The 22,073-nt window shown below is 38.7% G+C and overlaps 1 protein-coding gene across 2 annotated transcripts in view; it reads left to right on the plus strand.

Annotated features, from left to right (window-relative positions):
* LOC130927696 (CUB and sushi domain-containing protein 1-like) overlaps positions 1-22,073 on the plus strand; it is a 687,910-nt gene that overhangs the window by 548,858 nt on the left and 116,979 nt on the right. For both annotated transcript variants that reach the window (XM_057853669.1, XM_057853670.1), the window contains exons 31-32: positions 756-943; positions 6,047-6,241. In XM_057853669.1, the coding sequence (XP_057709652.1) occupies positions 756-943; positions 6,047-6,241 (383 nt within the window). The remainder of the gene's footprint in view (positions 1-755; positions 944-6,046; positions 6,242-22,073) is intronic.

The raw sequence follows: 22,073 nt of genomic DNA on the forward strand, positions 1-22,073 counted from the left end.
CAGTAATCATATGCTATGTGGCATTAAAAAGTGAATATGAGCTGACAATGGAATTTACTTTAACATCTCTTGTCCTTCTTTGCATTCACACAGTCACGCACACAACACATGACTTCCAGCTTAACTGGACAGGTGGAGGATAAACGCAAATAGAAATTTGCACCCCAGTGGCAAACATGGACGTACATAAGATGTGTGTGTGCATTTTTAACTGCCTGGTGGGTTTTAAGACTGATATAATTGATGTCAGGGTGATTGAATCTGATTGAGTCTTATGTGAATATTGAGTGATTGTGAGTGAGAGTGTGTCAGTGTCTATGTGTGCAGATGCATTTTTTAACCCCAAAAGATGTCAACAAACGTGGGAATTATCGTAGTCATTTTTTGTTTTTTTTGTTTAGCAACTTCCAAATTGGGATCAATGTTAATTAAATGTAAATTTGCTATGATAAGAGGTCAAAAAGAGAAAAAAAAAATGTGTTGAATGTGTTGATGGACAATGGAAATAAGGGACGCACAAGTGACTGTGATAGTTTTCTTCTCTAAGCAGCAGTTTTCCGATATTTATTTTAAATGACCTAATACAACGATTAACCCCATAGTTTTGTCTCAGTTTTCATGAGACATATCCAACTACCATACTTAAATGCCTGGGGAAAAAGTACCATTAATCATGAATGAATGGAACTTCTTCCTCCAGAAACAGCGCAGACAACCTGTTTTCATTGAATCGATCTTTGTTTTTCTTTTATCAGTTTTAACATGGAGCCCAGTTATGACTTCCTACACATTTACGAGGGTGAAGACTCTAATGGGCCTCTCCTGGCAAGTCTCCAAGGCAACCAAGCTCCAGAGCGCATCGAGAGCAGTGGTAACAGTCTCTTCCTGGCATTCCGGTCAGACGCCTCACTGGGCATGTCTGGCTTTGCCATTGAATTCAGAGGTAAAACTTGATCTTGACATTACTGTCTATTTCATAATGGGCAGGCGAGGCGAACATTTCTTAGACAAAAACTAACACAGCCTGTCAAGAAAATCTGTCGCAGAAGGCTGTTAAACATTATTTTCCTCAGTTATTTAATCATTTTATATAGAATGATTGAAATAGAATTAATCAGTTTCATAATATGAATTTGAAATTTTCCGTTGCGCGGTAACAAAAGTGCAAAATAAGTTAACCCTTTAACACCTAAGCCTATTTTGGCCGAATTTGCATGCGTTGGATGTTGCCTTTATATTTCAAAGAAAAATCTGTTCACAAAGGCCAAGTTGGGTCCCTTTTTTTCAGGATACCTTGAACTTCATGTCCAAACTGTTGTTTTCTTCACTGACCAACTTTAATCCACATTTTGGACCCAAAAAGACAAAACAATCCCAAAATATTTTCAAAATTTGTAATGTTGAAGTCCCACTGACAACCAAACATGCTCGACCAACCGTTTTGAAGCTTGATAATATTTATTTAACTTGCTAGGATAAACATTCAATAGAAAAAAATAAGATTGAATTGTTTTATGTTTGACAATTCAACACAAACAGCAGTTATGGTCATAGGCGTTTTTGGCATTCACACATGCTATGGTCAAAACATGTTATATACAGTGCAAAATAGTGAGAATTTTTTTTTATATATTATCCAACACAAAAAGGGTTTGGAGGATATCTCTTTGTGAAGTTAAGTATTGTACCCATCACTTTATCAAAGGTATATATGTACATGCAATCAAGCTTCTCGAACACATATCTATATAAAAATTGAAAAGTTTCAACGTGAAGAAAAAATAACAAACATTGAAAAAAAGGATTTTCAAAAATATTGACAAGTAGTTCAGTTCAATTCAATTTTTTTTAGGCATGCGACCAAGTAGTTTTTTTTTTTTTTTTTTTTTTGCGCACTCAATAAAGTTTGTTTTTGAACATGTCACTAAGCTGCGTCACATACAACGTCACACAGCCTACTCATCCGCCACGACCGCCGTGCGGTTTGCGCGCTGCTGTCACTTCTACTCGCCGAGACGCCGACTGATCCGAGGAAAACAATGACAAATACAGCTCATCCTATTCCTTGAGTTAATGAAATAATGCATTAGCTTGCGCTAAATTTAGTTTTCGATTCATTCTGCACGTTTCAAAGTCGCTCGCTAAATCCAACCGGCTGTTGCTTGGTACGCGTGTTTCCTTTCCCTTAGTTGGCGCCTTGCTCGTCAATTTATTAAAAATGTTCACATTAGGTTTGTCCTTCTTGACATCACAACGGCTCTTGGGATATGTAGTCTTTTGTGCTGCTTTCCGTTTAGAAAAAAGGACAAGAAATAATGGAAATATGGAGATAAACACATGGTCCATGCAGCGTTTTAATGCATATTTATGAATGCAATAAAACTATAAAACTCAAATGACATTATCTTCCGTTTTACTTGGTCGATTGACTTCAAATAAAAACTGGTGTGGACATCAACTTCCGTACTTTCAAACGAGAGCAACCAGGGGCACGTGGGTGACGTAATTACAGCGTTACGAGGCTTCAAAGATGATATGCGTAAACGTGTCGCATCCGACACGTTCGGTGTTAAAGGGTTAACCAGACATCTAGTGTTAGCAGTAAAACATACATTTGAGTGAGCACCACATTTGGAAATGTTGAAAAGTCTACATATCCCTGTTCGAAAGACTCTCTCTCAATCTTAAAAAAAAAAAAAAAAAGAAGTCGAATTTGAACAATTTATACACTTTTCCCCTCCAACATTAATGTTTCCGATACTTGTGCTACTAAATTGAGTCAAGAGGGAAAGTATGAATAAACATCTAATGCATTTGCAAGACAATGCTCACAATCGTATAACTTGTAATCCCATTGAAAGTCCTGTAAAATGGGAGTCAACACACAACTTCATAATTCAAAGTGTCTTTTATTAACCTCAAGTAAAGTTCAGTTGTTCAAGTAGGCTTGTATGTAAGAATGTAATTACTTGGATCCAAAAATAGTGTTTCCAGTTGTACATTTTTAAATTCCCCATTTTAAAGGTTATTTATTTATTTTAAATATTGCTTTTCCTGTTTCTAGAGTTTTATGGGTTATGGATCACATTATTGAAAGTGTCCCCCCCCCCCCCCCCCCCCATGGCAAAAACCTGGCGTATGAGCAGGACTGTATAGATGTTTCTTTATACACCATAATTATTACATACTGTATATTAACACTTATTTATTTCTGCGTTTTTCATGTCTCATACCTCGAAACCACCCTCACCTTGTGATTTAGCGCAGTTCCAAATTAGTGCAAACTAAAATATAGTTAAATTATGTGCCTAGTATTTTTTTTATAGCTCCTGTTTTGCTCAGGTAGGTGTACTAAAAATTAATAAAGTATTTGGCTCGTCCATGTATGCTAACATCAGGGTCAGAGAAGTTGGGCTTTTTCAGCATCATTGCTGTTTAGTGTGTCTGCTGGCAGAAAGTCAAACTTTCATCCATAAAACTAAATCAAGTCAGGGGTGTCAATTAGTCTTATTTGTCAGTGAGCTGTGCCACAAAACAAAAATACATTTAATCTCTTGTGAACACAAGTGTCACTTTTGCTCTTCTTATCATGTTAGTATTCAGTAAACTTAGTGGACTGAATATTGAAATGTCACTATAGAGGTGTTTGCATCTGCAAGATGGTTTATATTTAAAGCTGCAAATATCTATTCATTTTAAGATCACATATTGAGGCTTTTTCAACTGAAAGGCCAAGATGTTCATTTTTAACCCATGACTTGTTTACCTCAACAAAGTGTTCCTCATCTTGGTTTACACAGAAGCTGCTTGACTGGTAGTGATTCAAAAGCTATTGTCATTGTGAAGCTGATTATTACGTCATTCTCTGACTACAGACTATATCTCCTCTGTCAAGTTTTATAAAAAATCATTTTTCATTTTATGTCTATCTCACTCCATTTATCTGTAATTAAAAATGATTATCTCCCTCTCTGTTGTCTGCCTCCGAAGGCCACCTCACACCTCTGTACTTTTGTCATTAATTCACTATCCTTCATCTGCCATCACTCTAATTAAAATGCAACCTTAATCATCTCCCTGTTTCATTTTCTTCTTGCCTACCACCCCCTCCTTAGCTCTCTCCCTCTTTCTGTTTTTTAATCCATTCTTTGCTAGGCAATCACAGAAAACCAAACAACCTGAGCCATCACTGTCATTTCGAACTAAGGCATTTTATGATGTTGTTTGAGTTCCTCTTTCTACTCTTATTCCATCATTCTTGATTCTCATCTTACCCTTGTTAGCCTCTTTTGCTAAGACTACAGAAGGGAAGATATGCAGTAAAGGGTCTCATTTTGTTCATCACATTCAATCATAACAACAAATAGAGAGGAATCAACATTATGCTTACTTGACAGAAGTCACCAAGTTGAGAGAGAAGAGAAACAATTGCAGCTATTTTTTCCCTAAGCTATTTTTTCCAATAGATACTGTATGTCAGTAGCTATTTTTTTTTTGCGTCACGGACTGGTGTGAAGTGGAGCTTTTTTTTCACAGACCGGCAATGTATGGCAGAAAAGTACAGTAAATATAAAATAACACGACGGGGCTAAAAACGAACATAAGTGCAGGGAAAATGTAACTCACCATACACTGAATCAACCTTTTTTAAAACTTGAAGGCAAATATCCTTGGTCGCAGGTGTAATGATTTCTTCTCCAATCGTGAAAGATTTCTTGACTTTAGCAATAAGGTTCGCCAAGAGGTATGATGCTCTCAGTGCATTCGCTTTTGTGGCCTCATTTGCTAGCTTGTAGCCACTTATATTGAATGAACTTAGTTGTTGGCTCTTCTTCTGGCTCAGCAAGTAGCCTTTCCTCCATCAAGCAGCTGTTCAAAGACGTCACAGCCCACAGCCAACTGCAGCTAACGTTACTGTTTACATTGACCGACGCTGAGCTGTTATGGGTGTGCAAACACTCCAGTAATGGCAGCTAACCACTGGAGGGCAGCGTACACAAATCTCGACTCAGATTAGTCAATAGCGTAAACAGGCCTGTAGATAAATCAAGAGGCACAGGCCAGATTGTGGTCATTAACAATTAAAAAAAAAAAAAAAAAATTCTGCGGTACGGTAGCAGATGCGGTCCCGCAGATGCACCACGGACCGGTCCCTGGCTCGGTGGTTGGGGATCACTTTTGTATGTGGTCCAATTCTGATAAATATGCAGTCCTACTAACCAATACCAGACATAAAAAGAGAATGAGACAGTTGTTTTTTGCATTCAGGGGGTCCCTTAACTCATACATAATCTCTTAACATTATTACCTATATAAATACGCATTGAATCAATAAAATGATTTTTCGTAACCAGTCAGACAGTGAATCGGGGCTCACATTAAATACTGAGATTTGTTTGTGTTGTTTTCATTACAAAAAATAACTATTGAAAGAAAAAAAAAATTAAAAACTGCTAGTATATACATGTACATCAATCAATTCATTCATTTTCTGTCATAATCCCAAATGCGTTTATGAGGGCAGAAACCTAATGAAAGAAGTTCAGTCTTTCATCCAAACACATTCACTTTGTCCAGCTCTTCTGGCTGCATCCATTTCCAGGCCAGCTGAAAAGCAGTCAATCTAGCGTGTCCAGGGTCTTCCCCGAGGTCTTTTATCGGTGGCAGTTGCTCTTAACACCTCACCAGGGAGGAATCCAGAAGGTGTCCTAACAGATTATCTGGAAACTGTACCCTAAGTATTTTCATTTCTGTATGTTCATTCATTTCCAATATCATTTGAATTGACATTTAAAGTAGGCGCAAAAAGCAAAGTTTTATCATCCAAAACTTACAGTACTTGAAGTATTTGCACTGTATTACATCACAAAACTCAATGTGATTGAAAGTTGGGGAATCATTCTCCTAATGAATGCAGATGACAGACCAAGCAAAACTGATTTGGTTCATGTGTATTATGTCCTACACAGGTAACGTTTTACAGGTCAACTATATTATTTTCTGAATGCACTGAACTTGATTTTTTTTTTTTTTTTTTTTTTGCCAGAAAAACCAAGAGAGGCCTGTTTTGACCCTGGTAACATCATGAATGCTAGTAGGACCGGCTATGACTATAAACTGGGATCTCAGGTGTCCTATAACTGTCACCATGGCTACACAACAGTGGGCAGTGAAACAATAACCTGCGTGATGGGGCATGATGGGAAGCCGGTGTGGGACAAGGCTCTGCCGTCATGTAAAGGTAAGAGAGATTTGTTGTTGAGAAAATTGTTACACACTAAGGAACCAGATGAAGTGTAATGCCAGTTATACTCCAATATATAAAAAACATAATAAATTAACAAAATATTTGCTTGACCACCAATGTAAATTTTTCATCTCCTAAAACATATCAGGCAACTTTTTGCTTCTAAATCATTGTTAACAGTTTTCATGAGACCTTTTTCAGTTGTAAGTGCGCAAAGCAATGACCATAAATGCATACTTGGAGGAATTTGCTGTGAAAGAAGTGTGTGAGCCCTGACCTCTTTTAAAGGTTTTTTTTAACAACAGACTGCCAATTTCACAAATTGTTATTTACATAAACAGAAACATGCTGCCAGGTACCTTCTTAATTGAGGCCATAATTTCAATTTTTAATTGACATTGTCACAAAAAGTTAAATATATTTGTTGTTTAATAATGTAAAGAGCATGTGTGCGCGTGGGTGTTTGTGTGTGCATGTTGAACATCCGAGACAGATATGTCAGGGATTGGAAGGCCAAACTGTCACAACTGTCTATTTGATTAATGGCTGACAGATCCCAGCAAGTGACACCTGCCAAATCGCCATTTGCATTTTTTTGTCATATGATGTGTTTGAACGCGCATGTGTGTGCGCGCATGCGGTGGTTGTGTGTCTTTATGTATGTACAGTGGGGCATATAATTATTTAGTCACCCACCAATTGTGCAAGTTCTCCTATTTGAAATGATTAGAGAGGCCTGTAATTGTCAACATGGGTAAACCTCAGCCATGAGAGACAGAATGTGGAAGAAAAAAAACAGAAAATCACATTGTTCGATTTTTAAAGAATTTATTTCCAAATTAGAGTGGAAAATAAGTATTTGATCACCTACAAACAAGCAAGATTTTTTGGCTGTCAAAGAGGTCAAACTTTTTCTAACGAGGTCTAACGAGGCTCCACTCGTTACCTGTATTAATGGTACCTGTTTTAACTCATTATCGGTATAAAAGACACCTGTCCACAACTCAGTCAGTCACACTCCAAACTCCACTATGGCCAAGACCAAAGAGCTGTCGAAGGACACCAGGCACAAAATTGTAGACCTGCACCAGGCTGGGAAGACTGAATCTGCAATAGGAAAAACGCTTGGTGTAAAGAAATCAACTGTGGGAGCAATTATTAGAAAACGGAAGACATACAAGACCACTGATAATCTCCCTCGATCTGGGGCTCCATGCAAGATCTTACCCCGTGGCGTCAAAATGATAACACGAACGGCGAGAAAAAATCCCAGAACCACACGGTGGGACCCAGTGAATGACCTACAGAGAGCTGGGACCACAGTAACAAAGGGTACTATCAGTAACACAATGTGCCGCCAGGGACTCAAATCCTGCACTGCCAGACGTGTCCGCCATGCTGAGGAAAATACACGTCCAGGCCCTTCTGCGGTTCGCTAGAGAGCATTTGGATGATCCAGAAGAGGACTGGGAGAATGTGTTATGGTCAGATGAAACCAAAATAGAACTTTTTGGTAGAAACACAGGTTCTCATGTTTGGAGGAGAAAGAATACTGAATTGCATCCAAAGAACACCATACCCACTGTGAAGCATGGGGGCGGAAACCTCATGCCTCGTGCTGCAACGGGACCAGGACGACTGATCTGTGTAAAGGAAAGAATGAATGGGGCCATGTATCGAGAGATTTTGAGTGAAAATCTCCTTCCATCAGCAAGGGCATTGAAGGGGAGACGTGGCTGGGTCTTTCAGCATGACAATGATCCCAAACACATAGCCAGGGCAACAAAGGAATGGCTTCGTAAGAAGCATTTCGAGGTCCTGGAGTGGCCTAGCCATTTTCCAGATCTCAACCCCATAGAAAATCTGTGGAGGGAGTTGAGAGTCCGTGTTGCCCAACAACAGCCCCAAAACATCACTGCTCTAGACGAGATCTGCATGGAAGAATGGGTCAAAATACCAGCAACAGTGTGTGAAAAGCTTGTGAAGAGTTACAGAAAACATTTGGCCTCTGTTTTTGCCAACAAAGGGTACATAACAAAGTACTGAGATGAAGTTTTGGTATTGAACAAATACTTATTTTCCACCATGATTTGCAAATAAAATTCTTTAAAAATCAAACAATGTGATTTTCTGTTTTTTTTTTCCAGATTCTGTCTCTCATGGTTGAGGTTTACCCATGTTGACAATTACAGGCCGCTCTAATATTTTCAAGTGAGAGAACTTGCGCAATTAGTGGTTGACTAAATACTTATTTGCCCCACTGTATTGTTTAAGAGATACTCAGCAATATGAAATGCAGGAATTTGACATGGTCACAATTCAGTCATGGAGGGTAGTTAGTTACTATCTAAATTAACTTCAATTCTTATGCTCGATTAACTTTGGCACATTTTTTTCCAGGGTAGTTTTACTGCAACCAAGTACTTTTAAATTTTCTTGAGTAGTTTTGGGAAGGAAAAAGGCTTTTTGACATTATTTCATTACGATACTGTACTTGTATTTTGATTTGCCTAAAAAAAGATCAGGTTAACAGTGCACTTTTACCTTCAAATTTAAGTGTTATCTTTCTTGCACAGACTATTCTGGTTTCACAGAGGGACTTGTGTCACCTGTTTTCTGTTTCATTTATCTGTTTCATTTATCCAACAAAGTTGACATGAAGTTGGACTCCGGTAATTCCTATGCGTGATTAACAATGTCGTCACTGATTACTTGAAAAATTAATTTAATTACTGATTACTGATTACACCTTTAAAAAGTAATCTTGTTACTTTACTGATTACTTTATTATCAAAGTAACAAAGTTACTTTAAAAGTCATTTATCAGTTACTTTCTACCAATTTTTTCTCCCCTTGCCACCTCAACATAAGAATGACAACAGAAAAATGTCCTCGCATGTAATTGACTTTCCGATAATTGAATGTAAAGTGAAAGATCAGAATTTTTCACATAAGGGTTAATCCTCAAGTTAGCGGTGGTTTAATTAGTCGATAGAGTTTATTTCAACCACCATTGACTCACGCTAGCTTAGCCACTCCGGAGCCCTGAAACTAACAGATAACTGACAAACTGCATGGAATTTGTTGAAATCAACTCCACCGACTAATTAAACGCTGATAACTTGAAGATTAACCCTTCTACATTTCGGGTTAGGATTTAGGGTTAATAGCATATATCAGTGCAGATGTAAAACAATGCGAATTGACTGCAAAATAACCAACAACACACAAATCAATTGCACAGTACAATAAACACAAAGATGGGGACGGGCACGGATGCGCGCGCACAACCCAGAAGTCCACCAAACACACACGCAGTCAATTTGGCCACAAAACGTGGCGGCAACTAAGCACTTTACACTAAATCAAACTTACAACACATCTCAAAGATGCTAAATGAACACATCACCTCACAGCATGAATGTGCAACACGAATGTGATGTAAACAATGCTTACCAACTTGGAGCAATGACTGCCCCTGTTGTAACGGCAAAGCTACTGAAGGTGCCTACCTTTTCCCGTAGGCACCGTATAACTATTTGCATTATTCTAACACATTTGTTATAATAAAGCATTTAACCGTAGTTTAAGGAAACAAACAGACTATACTCCATGCTGTTTGACACAGTGGAGCGGCCTGACTTATCAGCCCTCGCCTGATAAGCAAAGGAAAAGACGCCATCATCTCTTCGTTGGGGCCAAGACACCGCGGCCTACCAAATAAACACACGAGAACAAGAAGCACTAAGTTTGATAGCTCGGCACCCCTCAGACGTCAAAGCAGGCCCAACCTCCCACCTTAGTTGCCTCATTAACCATGACTCAGCAACGGTGACACACGAACTAAGCAACCCAAACTGCAATAGACAATTAACCTAAACACACCCTTCTTCCTGCCCACGGCCTGCCCCCCAAGAATCTTAAAAAGACTGAATGTTTAACTAAGCATTGTCATTTTTCTCGAGAACCTTTTGTTGACTTGTGATATGGTGACCCTGAATCCTCGCCTGGGTCCCTCTGTGCTGTATGATTGCTGTTAACTCAGAATAAATTGTCAACTTGTATTTCAAAGCCTTCTTCCAGCTTTCAAAATGAAGTCATGACAAGGGGTTAAGACTATGTCGGGGTCCCAGCGCGAGTTTGGCTGGCGTGATTCCGGCAATCTGGCTACAAGGTCAAATTCCTTCACTACGAAACGACAGCGCATGTAGGGGGTCCAACCTATCGCTGGGACCCTCCAGAATGACGGAAAAATACTCACATTCATTCATGGACGTACACAATCAACGTTCCCTCGCACATTTCAAAAGGTGGCTGCACTCTGCTTGAATGTGCACCGCGCTGGCACACGCCTTTCTCAGTCCCAAAACACTTAGCGCGCATGAATCAAGACCAAAACAGAAAGTAAGTGTGAGCAGTTACCATGGAAACGAACACGTTGTGGGAACCTGTCTAGCATTTTCTATTCAAAATGCTCTCTGTACTTGACTACGATATTCTTCATTCCACATACATTAGGAGGCACTAACAAAATAGTAACGCACAGACACTAAGGAAACTATCATTAATCAGATTACTGGATCGGAAAAATGAACGAGTTAGATTACTCGTTACTGAAAGAAAGTAATCAGTTTACAGTAACGCGTTATTTAGTAACGCATTATGACAACACTGGTGATAAAGGGAGGCAAGCAGACTCTTGCAGTCTACACAGAAACAGAACTTTAGAAGTGACTCATAAAACATGTCTGGAATCTACAGTATGTTTACCTCATACATCTACTTCAGGTCATTGGCATTCCAAGTGGAATATTGAATTCCACATTGAAATGAACATAAGCCATTGTAAATGCTGTTTCAGTTTGTTTGCAAACTGTAAAAAAAAAAAAAAAAAAGAGTTATAACCAACAGGTTAACCGGCGATATTTAATTTGTCCCTCTCAATCAGCCCTGGCGGAGCTGTCTATTCTTTGTTGAATGAAAGGTTGTGCACATTCAGACGTAGCAGGCAGAAAAGCCATTTGCAATGTATGCAAAGTACTCAAGATAAAGACATAAATTGGCAGAACTCAAATAGTTTTTATGAAGTCCAGTGTAATCACATTATGCATAATTTATAATCTGTGCCTGGTGGCCTAAGCGACTGGAAGAACGTGCCCGTGTTCAAAAGATATCACTTCTCAAATAAGTGAAGCCTTTGTAAAGCCTTTTGGGGACTGTATGATGAAGATAAAATGCTCAAGAAGGGCGCTCAATTTACCATTTTGATCAAGTGGATATTTCATTTTTTCCCTTTATTAATTAGAATCTTTATTATTTTTTGGGAAATGCTCTAAGAGTTGCCATTCAATTCCCATTGATTGTGATTTGCTACTGTCAACCCAACAATTAAGATCTAAATATTGTGAAGTGATATTTCTTTCATGCTTATTTTAAATTTGTCTATTTCACATTCAAGGGCTACTAAAGAAAATCAATTAATCATAAGTAATTTTCCACTTGTATGGTACTTGAGTAATTTTGTAACAGAATACCTACTGAACTTATTTGTAATACTATTCTCTAATTTTCCTTGTGTGGTTTAATCCTGGCGGCACGGTGGCAGAGTGGTTTGTGCGTCTACCTCACAGTTCTGAGATCAAGGGTTGAATCCCGTGTGGAGTTTGCATGTTCCTTTGTGGGGTTTCTTCAGGTACTCCGGTTTCCTCCCACATCCCAAAAACATGCAGAGTAGCTGATGGAACACTCTAAATTGTCCCAAGGTATGAGTGGGTGCGGGAATGGTTGTTTGTCTCCTTGTGCCCTGCAACCTGGCAACCAATTCAAGGTATACCCCGTCTACTATCCATCGTTATCTATATATCCAGGACCCTCATGAGGATAACGGGCTTGGAAAATGAATGAATTAATAGTATAATCCTAAAAGTATTCAATGTGAGTTTGAAAATTCAAAATGAACACCCTGTGGGGATGGCATACCAAAGGAATAAGAAGGGGGAAGATCGGCCAGATAGTTGTGTGTGATGAGACGGCAGGGAATAACTCAAGTGGCGCTACTCGTGGTCACATCCATTGAACTTGACTACTCGGATATTTCAACTATCTATTAATAAATAGATATATGAATAGATCTATTAATAAATAAATATATGTATGAATATATGTATTTTTTTCTTTACTGACATCGAAGGTAAAATAAGTTTTAACGTTAATCCCTCTCATGGCTTCAGTCAGCAGTTCTGCATTTAGTTCGTTATGTGTTAATTTAGTGCAACTACGTATATGAGTGAAATATTGAGTGAGATACATTTTGAACAGAAGCTGAGTAGTGAATTGTAATCAAATTCTTGAACACATTATAGAGTTTGTAATATATGCTAAACCACTCTTTTAGCCCTCAAATAACAAAACGGCATTATTGTATTAGAAAGCTTTATCAAAAACAATTATACAGTACTCTCACCAGCCATTTAATGAGCTACACCCAAACATTTTAATGCATGAGTGGTCGCCAAGATTTATTCACGCATTTTTAAAGTATCAACTGAAAAAAGACAAAAATGTGGGAAAGCGTCTACAACCTAAGTTTGTGAAATTACACAGTTCACAGGAGGAAAGAGTTTGACAATCCGTGCAAGTTGTTAAAAAGCTCAAGTTAGCAATGTTATGCCTTCACCTTCAAATTGAAGTGTTACCTTTCTGTGCAATCACTACCTCCTGGCATATATTGCAGATTGTTTTTCTGTTTAGTACCTGATATCTTAAATCCACACCAAGACAACTGATGTTGCATCAGTATTTTCAACCATATTGTTTCTGTATGTGTGCATTTTGCTCTATCACTACTCACAACCTCAACCAATTTTGCATTTTGATGACCAGTATAATGAAAATTGCTACCTTTGGCATACCGCTTATACTGTTTGTGCCACACCGAGTAGTTGTTAGGGAACATATAATTGATTCAGCTATTGTATACATCCCTGCAAGGTACAGTAATGACCGTAGAAAACAAAAAGGGAAAAAAAACGGTGTTATTCAAACCTGAGTGTTTAGTTGGTAAATGCATTTCTTCTCACACATCTGTGTTTGGGTCTCATCCTATTCTCCAGATTAAAGTTCATTTCCCCCTTCTTCCTTTACAAAACAATGCATGTGATTAAATGGTCACTTCCTCGTTTGCTGAAACAATTCAAGTCAACACAATTCGACTTACTAATTCCTTGCACTTCTCCTGCCTCTATTCTTCCTCGAATTGATGTTTCCCACCCCATCGTTTGGGCACTTCGTTTTCCCTTTCCTTCTCTGTGTCTAGGGCCAGCTCCTGGGGGCTCTTAGACCAAGCTCATTAGATGGGGTGAGACCCCCTTAAATAATACAGCTCCACTTACTCCCCCCACGTCTCCTCTCGTTTCACCTTTCATCCCCTTTCTCAACCTCTTTTCTCTCCTCATGTAACGACTTCTCACAGCTCTCTCTCTCCTGCGCAGCCTTCCTCCTTCCTCATCTGTCTGTCTGATTTACTCTGTGTTGCTTTCTGCTCTCTCCTTCCCTCTCTCGATGCCCCTCTCCATCTCCCACACACACCTCCCATCTAAAAAAAAAATGTGCATTTACTGGTTCCCATGGTAACTAAGAGCTGTTGCAAGGAAGAAGGAATTTTAGAGACTGTCGATGGGCTTCTCTAGTTCCATCTCTCCATCTCTCTCTCCCTCTGGTGCCCTCTCTCTTTCTCTCTCTCACACTCTCTCTCTCAGTCTTGTGTTTATATGCCTGTGTATATGTGTGAAGCCCATATAAATGTATGAGTGTTTAATATTTGAATAGCCTTTAAGCATCAGGCTGTCCAAATCTTGCTGACATGAAGACAGGTCAGCTGTGTGAACGTGGGTTTGCCCGTGTTTATACACACACATGTATGTTAATAATTAGTATGTTAATGCACCTCTATTATGACAGCCACATCCTCAGGGATTTTGTATGTCTTTAATTTGATGGTTTAGGGCATTATAAATAAACTTGACTTAATGAGGGCACTGTAATGTTTGTTGTAGACCTATGCGTTTTGGTATAATGTAGTAATGTACTTTGTTTCTCATGAGAGTTTGAGTGATTTAAAATGTTTTCTAATCTAGGTTTTATTTCTCTTCTTTCTTACTTTTTTGTGACAGTGTTAAAAAATGATATGTCATTGATGCATCAGCTTATCATTATGCATTATTTTTTTTCAATGCATTCCATTACAAAAAGCATAACTAAACTGACTCTCCTTTAAAAATGATACCTAATCCTTTTTGTCGTAACAATACTGTCTGTTTGTTAAAGTGTGTGCGTGTGTGTCGTCTTTACTTTCCTGTGAAGATGAATCTAATCCCAGGAAAGTTGAAGGCACAATAACAATTTTATTAGCTACTTTTCCTTCAGGGGATACTGCAACATAACCTTAACACTTTGGGGCATTTTTAGACTTTTCTTTTACTATGTTCACTTTGCTGCAGAGGATGGTGTGCATGTGTGTGTGTGTGTGTGTGTGTGCGCGCGTGTTTGTTGGCAGTTGAGCGACCATGAGAAGTCTTCAAAAGTGTGTGTTTCAGCGTGTTGTGAGCATGAGTGATCAAAGCCCATTTGTGTGGAGCCTTTTTAGCACCTGAGCCTGAAGCAACACCACTGGGAAATTGTGGGTAGATCAAGAACGCACCTTCAGACCTGAGGGTTAGAATGCAGCATCACAGAAAGAATCAATCCAGAAAATATCAGTCAGTGTGGTGGATGTAGAGGAGCAGGAAGAAAGCGGATGATTACTCTGATGCTTCATGAAGCAAAAAGGAAGAGCTATGGCAAAGAGAGGACCAGAGGCCAGCGAATGCATCTGTTTTTCTTGGGAGTTGCAACAAATACAATTTTAGCAGTTTTCCTCCTTCCACTCTGTCGATCCATTAACCAAGAAGCCTTATTCTGGAAGCCCATTCTATACAAACTTCATGGAATCTCAGTACTTGTGTTGAGCTCAGTGATCTAGTTGTTTTTAAACAAGACATTCATAGCCTAGGTGCAGCATATTGAGAGTATTCAGTATTGCAACAATCCTCGCTACTCGGATGGCGACCACTATGTATCTAAAGTTATTTTTGCTTGGTAAAACATGCAGGAACAATGTAGGTATTGACAAGTGTCCTGAGCGAAATATGGGTGGCGCCATCCTGGACAATGTCTGCCTTGAACTTCCAGTTCAGAAAAAAACTACATGAATTGTGGTTGAAGTAAGCAGTGTTTTATCAAAGTTAAAACTGCAAAGTTAAGGCAGAGGAACTCACAGAATCTCCATAAATTGATTCAGCACGACGTTGATGAGATGTAGATGAGATTGTATGATTGTTCTTATCACTTCGTTGATCATTCGTGGACAAAACTATAACAACCTATCAGCCTGTGTTGACGTGAGGTATAGATTGATACGCCGGCCACTTGAGTGGCCAATATGAGATAAAATTACACATTATATTACATTTTCCGAATGCAGAAGGGCTGACATGGATTTTGTCGTTACAAGAAAATAATACAAGGTATGTAAGTATAATAAAAAATAGTATGTTATTATTTTTATTGCAGATAATGATCACAATAAAAAACATTTGGACAACATGATTCCCTTTCTTGTTTTATTTAAAACGATTGGTGCATGTGCAAAACAGGTCAATGAATCACAATTTATAAAATGATTAGAAAAATATTAACGAAGGTTAAGCATACGAGGAATGTGTTATAAGACAGCTGAAGGGAGCCAAACTTTCACCCAACATTACGAGACACTCGGCGGCATTCATACTGGCTTTCTCTCGCTGTCCTCGATAATTCCAACTCCAAAAGCATATCTTAAAGATGCTGCAGTTAAAAAGTTTGTAGTTGGATCTAGGCGAGCTCGGCGAACCACCGTCTGTCCCAGCCTCTGCCTCTCGGCTGCCCTCGGGAGTCAGGCCGTCTATCATTAAAGTAAAACGCACGTAGTCTCGATATATGTCCATCAACGTGCAAGTCAAGTTGTCTTCCTTTGCCTAACAGTGTTTTCCAGCTGTAAACAAAGGAACAAAAACTTGTAACACTTGGATTTATGCAGTGCCATCAAACTAATACTGATTAGCAACAGGCTAGAAGCAGCAGTAGTTGTAGTAAAAAATGATTAAACTTCATAATTACATTCATCATCTTAGTATCAATAGCAAAGGCAACAAATTGTTTCATGCGGCGGATTTTATTTTTTTTCGTTATTTTTGGAGCACATACCTTCCATATGACAGCGTCAGACACGCAGTTAGGAGGTTTCCATCCCTCCGGTATTATGAGCACCCATGGTTTGTGGTACGCAGCATTGAGTCACTGGCTTGGTTCTACATCCACCTTCATGAAGACAAAATTCCCGTGTTCGTGAATGAGGACATATCCAACTTTTTGGGTGTGCAACTAGTACTGGAATGCCTCGGAGCTTCCTGATGGCGTTTCCATCAACTGCCGTAGAGTCAATAAAATACGATAACATTTTACTGTTGTCACCCTCGGCCACTTCTTGATGTTGTCTTCCCATGTCGAGATAGCAGAAGGATGCGGTATTTCCAAATTGTGAATGATGCGGAATTTCCAAATCGTGGTTTTTCAGGGTTTTTAGTGAGTGATGCCAGTCCAGTGCCATTGAAGTCAATGGTAAAAAATCGGAAACGGAATTGTTAGGCAGACATAAGGAAGTAAAGCGGAAGTACCTCGGAAACTTGTCTATAGGTGTAGGTATTCAGACCTCTTTATGGTCACACAAGGAGATGTCCCCACGTGACAAAATGTGCATCGTATGTTTTCCACATAAATGCCAAGTATGTGGCAAGCGAGTAGCTTTTTGGTTAAGAGCAGTAACGGATTCTGGCCTTTAAAGGAGGGGAAGCTCAATTTTGGCCTAATGTGTCCATTTATTTATACGTAAATTCTACCCTCCGTTCTTTGACACGGTGGATGGGCTTCGTGGCACCCGGAACAGAAGGGACCGTAGGGACAGAAACTGTAGAGTAACAGAAGCTCGATTTTTTGCTAGTTGTTTTTAACAAGGACATTTTGCTAGGATAGTAAGAAAAGTCTGTGGTTCAACTCAGAACAACGGAATGACAATTGAAAAATGCTCCAAAGAATGTTTACACCACACGCTGATTCGCTCAATTCACTGTCAATCAAAAAGGGATTCAGTCTCAGATAGATCATCCAATCATCATGCAGAGAAGCTGAGGGTCCGGTCCAACCAAGCCCTGCCCATTGCCCCAGAGAAGCTGGGCATCCAATGCGCAGGACAAGCCCAGCATTTTTCACTGGTCTTTTTTCGCTGCAGTGGAACAACGCACTCTCAACTCTGTAGACGGTCAGCATCCACACTGTTTAAAGCACTATGAAGCGGTGCAAATGAATCAAAAGTTGCATCATGATTAGTGATAAGAAGCTGATTCCGGAAAAAAAAAGTTGAGCGCGTTGTACTGCATATTCAGTCATGTACGCACAGCAGTATACATTTGAAAACTTTATATTTTTTTACATTTTAGGAGAAGCTGAGCTTCCTTTGCAGTCTTAGAGCAATTGCCACTGGTTCAGAGAGTGAGTGTGTGATGCCTGCCGCTTATTGTTTGTATATTGCGACAGCGAGTGAGCAAGGGTGATTGTAGATAAAATATGTGCAAAGCAAGAAATGTCTTGTGGTTGCTTTGGTTCACAGAATAGTTCCAGTCAGTGTGCAGGAGTCTATATAGCGGTATGTCGCTTGTTAATGTTGAGTTATCCCAATTATGGTTCAAAGACAGAAGCCAAATTTAGTATGTGAAAGTACATGTCATTACCGACTTTTGATGTTTAACATTGTGCTCCACACCGATTATGTGGCTGTAGTTAACCTGCACAGATCATTGAAATGATTAATGGTATATATTATCCTTTCCTTTCCAAAGAGAAGATCTAGTGATGTGTGGATATGCACTTTTTCTTGAAAAACAAACCAAACGAAGCAATCAAGATTTAAGTTTTTTTTTTTTTTTTTTTTTCTCGTCCCATAATTGTGAGAATAAAAGATTCGGAAAGCACCATGTCTTCCAACTCTGAGTGTAATGGGCACATTGCTTCAAGCTATGGAGAAAAGAAAATCGAGACACATGATTAAAATCTCAATGTTTTATTGCAACATGATGTTCCAAAAGCTACAAAGCGCTGCAAAATGCTTTTAAACGTTTGCCAGAAATAATTGTGCTAGTGTTAACGAATTGAATGTTCCTTGTAGCTAGGAAGCTTTATTTTGAGTCACTTTTTGCTTGTTTTTCTTTATGCCTTTTTATACGGCACATGCATTCATTTAGCTTTTATCATATAGCCAGTTTGACTTGTATGACCTGAACTGAGTTTGCATGTTCTCCCTGTGACTGTGTGGGTTTTCTTCGGGTACTCTGTAAGGCTGAGCGAACACTCTAAATTATCCATAGGTATCAGCGTGAGCACGAATTGTTGTCTGTCTTGCTATGCCCTTGTTTGACTAGCAACTAGTTCAGGGTGTAAACTTGTCTGCTGCCCAAAGTAAGCTTTTATGGGCTTCAGCACCCCCACAACCCTGATGAAGATAACTGGCAAGTATACAGTACATGATATTCAATCACTAAAGTTATTTATTTCATAATTTTTAGGATGAGAAATTACAGTGGGGCAAATAAGTATAAAGTCAACCATTAATTGTGCAAGTTCTCCCACTTGAAAATATTAGAGAGGCCTGTAATTGTCAACATGGGTAAACCTCATCCATGAGAGACAGACTGTGGAAAAAAAAAAAAACAGAAAATCACATTGTTTGTTATTTGCAAATCATGGTGGAAAATAAGTATTTGGTCTATACCAAAAGTTCAACTCAATATTTTGTTGTGTACCCTTTGTTGGCAATAACGGAGGCAGTAACTCTTCATAAGCTTTTCACACACTGTTGCTGGTATTTTGGCCCATTCATCCATGCAGATCTCATCTAGAGCAGTGATGTTTTGGGGCTGTCTTTGGGCAACACGGACTTTCAACTCCCTCCACAGATTTTCTATGGGGTTGAGATCTGGAAAATGACTAGGCCACTCCAGGACCTTGAAATGCTTCTTACGAAGCCACTCCTTTATTGCCCTGGCTGTGTGTTTGGGATCATTGTCATGCTGAAAGACCCAGCCACGTCTCCCTTTCAATGCCGTTGCTGATGGAAGATTTTCACTCAAAATCTCTCCATACATGGCCCCATTCATTCTTTCCTTTACACAGATCAGTCGTCCTGGTCCCTTTGCAGAAAAACAGCCCCAAAGCATGATGTTTCCACCCCCATGCTTCACAGTGGGTATGGTGTTCTTCGGATGCAATTCAGTATTCTTTCTCCTCAAAACACGAGAACCTGTGTTTCTACCAAAAAGTCTATTTTGGTTTCATCTGACCATAACACATTCTCCCAGTCCTCTTCTGGATCATCCAAATGCTCTCTAACGAACTGCAGACGGGCCTGGACGTATACTTTCTTCAGCCGGAGGACACGTCTGGCAGTGCAGGTTTTGAGTCCCTGGCGGCGCATTGTGTTACTGATAGTAGCCTTTGTTACTGTGGTCCAGGCTCTCTGTGGGTCATTCACTAGGTCCCCCCGTGTGGTTCTGGGATTTTTGCTCACAGTTCTTGTTATCATTTTGAAGCCACGGGGAGATTACCAGTGGTCTTGTATGTCTTCCATTTTCTAATAATTGCTCCCACAGTTGATTTCTTTACACCAAGCGTTTTACCTATTGTAGATTCAGTCTTCCCAGCCTGGTGCAGGTCTACAATTTTGTCTCTGGTGTCCTTCGACAGCTCTTTGGTCTTGGCCATAGTGGAGTTTGGAGTGTGACTGACTGACTTGTGGACAGGTGTCTTTTATACCGATAATGAGTTAAAACAGGTGCCATTAATACAGGTAACGAGTGGAGCCTCATTAAACCTCGTTAGACCTCTTTGACAGCCAGAAATCTTGCTTGTTTGTAGGTGACCAAATACTTATTTCCCACTCTAATTTGGAAATAAAAATTCTTTAAAAATCAAACAGTGTGATTTTCTGTTTTTTTTTCCACATTCTGTCTCTCATGGTTGAGGTTTACCCATGTTGACAATTACAGGCCTCTCTAATCTTTTCAAGTAGGAGAACTTGCAAGATTAGTGGTTGACTACTTACGTATTTGCCGCACTGTAGTTTGTTCCTTTTGCTTGTTCCATTAAAACAAAATGAAAAATGAATAATAAGCCAGTAAACTTGCATTGTATTTTTTTCATGTATTATTTATCTGTATATGTCTTCAATTCCAATGTGGATAATGTTTAAACCTGGTTTATCTGGGCAGATCTAATAAATTTGTACCTGCTGCCTCTGTAAAATCTGAATTTGACTCACTAATGCAGTTGCATTTTATAGCCAGTAACCAATATCTATTTTGTGAGTGAAGGCAAGTCCATAAAATCACAGTTTGTTTTGGGTATGAAAAAGGAATTGCACAAAACAGGTTCCAAAACAGGTTCTAAAGCTGTATGGGAAACATAGTTTTGTTGGGTAATTGAGTTTACTAAACTTGTGAATGTGAAATTCCATCACTAGCTCGGTATTATGCAGAAAATGAAAAAGCAAAACTAAAAAGGACACAATGTTAACATTGCATGAGTTTACTTGAAGTTGAAAATCTTGCTGAAGGTGAAAGGTGCAACTTATGCCAGCGGCGGAATAAAATGCAGTTCTCAGCAAAATTCCTCAAAACTGAGTAAGTTTTGCTGTATACCAAAGTTGAAAAAGACTAACTGAAGTTTGTGTTGTCATACTAACAATCAGTCAAAACTGGATCATGGAAGATCTCTTGCATGATTTACTGTGTGCGCGGGATATACACTCCCCACCCAAAATGAATGCCGTTGACTGAAATAGATTTGTTTTGAGATCAAATGCAGAATGTTTGACAAGAGATGAGAATTTTAGCTATTATTTCTTGTTTCTCATTTGGGTTTCGCCCTTGAAAACCTGGTGTAAGAGACATGTAAACAGTTGTGAGCAGGACTGATTTAAAAAATAAATTAATTAATCGATAATGGAAAACAATATCATGTGTTTAAGCTAGGGCTGTCAAACAAATAAATTTTTTAATCGAGTTAATCACAGCTTAAAAATTAATTAATCTTAATTAATCACAATTCAAACCATCTATAAAATATGCCATATTTTTCTGTAAATTATTGTTGGAATGGAAAGATAAGACACAAGACGGACATATACATTCAACATACTGTACATAAGTATTAAGTATAAGTACTGTATTTATTATTACAATAAATCAACAAGATGGCATTAACATTAACATTCTTTTAAAGCGATCCATGGATAGAAAGACTTGTAGTTTTTAAAAGATAAATGTTAGTACAAGTTATAAAAATTTTATATTAAAACCCCTCTTAATGTTTTCGTTTTAATAAAATTTGTAAAATTTTCAATCAAAAAATAAACTAGTAGCTCGCCATTGTTGATGTCAATAATTACACAATGCTCATGGTGCTTAAACCCATAAAATAAAAACACCAAAAACACAAGTAACAAGTGGACATGACACTGTGCTGTCATTTTAATCTGTTTGAGCGGGGCATGTGCATTAATTGCGTGCAAAAAATTTAAAAAAATAATAATAATAATTACCGCCCATTAACTCGATAATTTTGACAGCCCTAGTTTAAACACAAACCTGGAATAAAGACCGACTACCAATTGTTTTTTACATTAGCAATAATTTCCAGACAA

This window comes from Corythoichthys intestinalis, chromosome 1 (genome assembly GCF_030265065.1).
Source record: "Corythoichthys intestinalis isolate RoL2023-P3 chromosome 1, ASM3026506v1, whole genome shotgun sequence".
NCBI lineage: Eukaryota > Metazoa > Chordata > Actinopteri > Syngnathiformes > Syngnathidae > Corythoichthys > Corythoichthys intestinalis.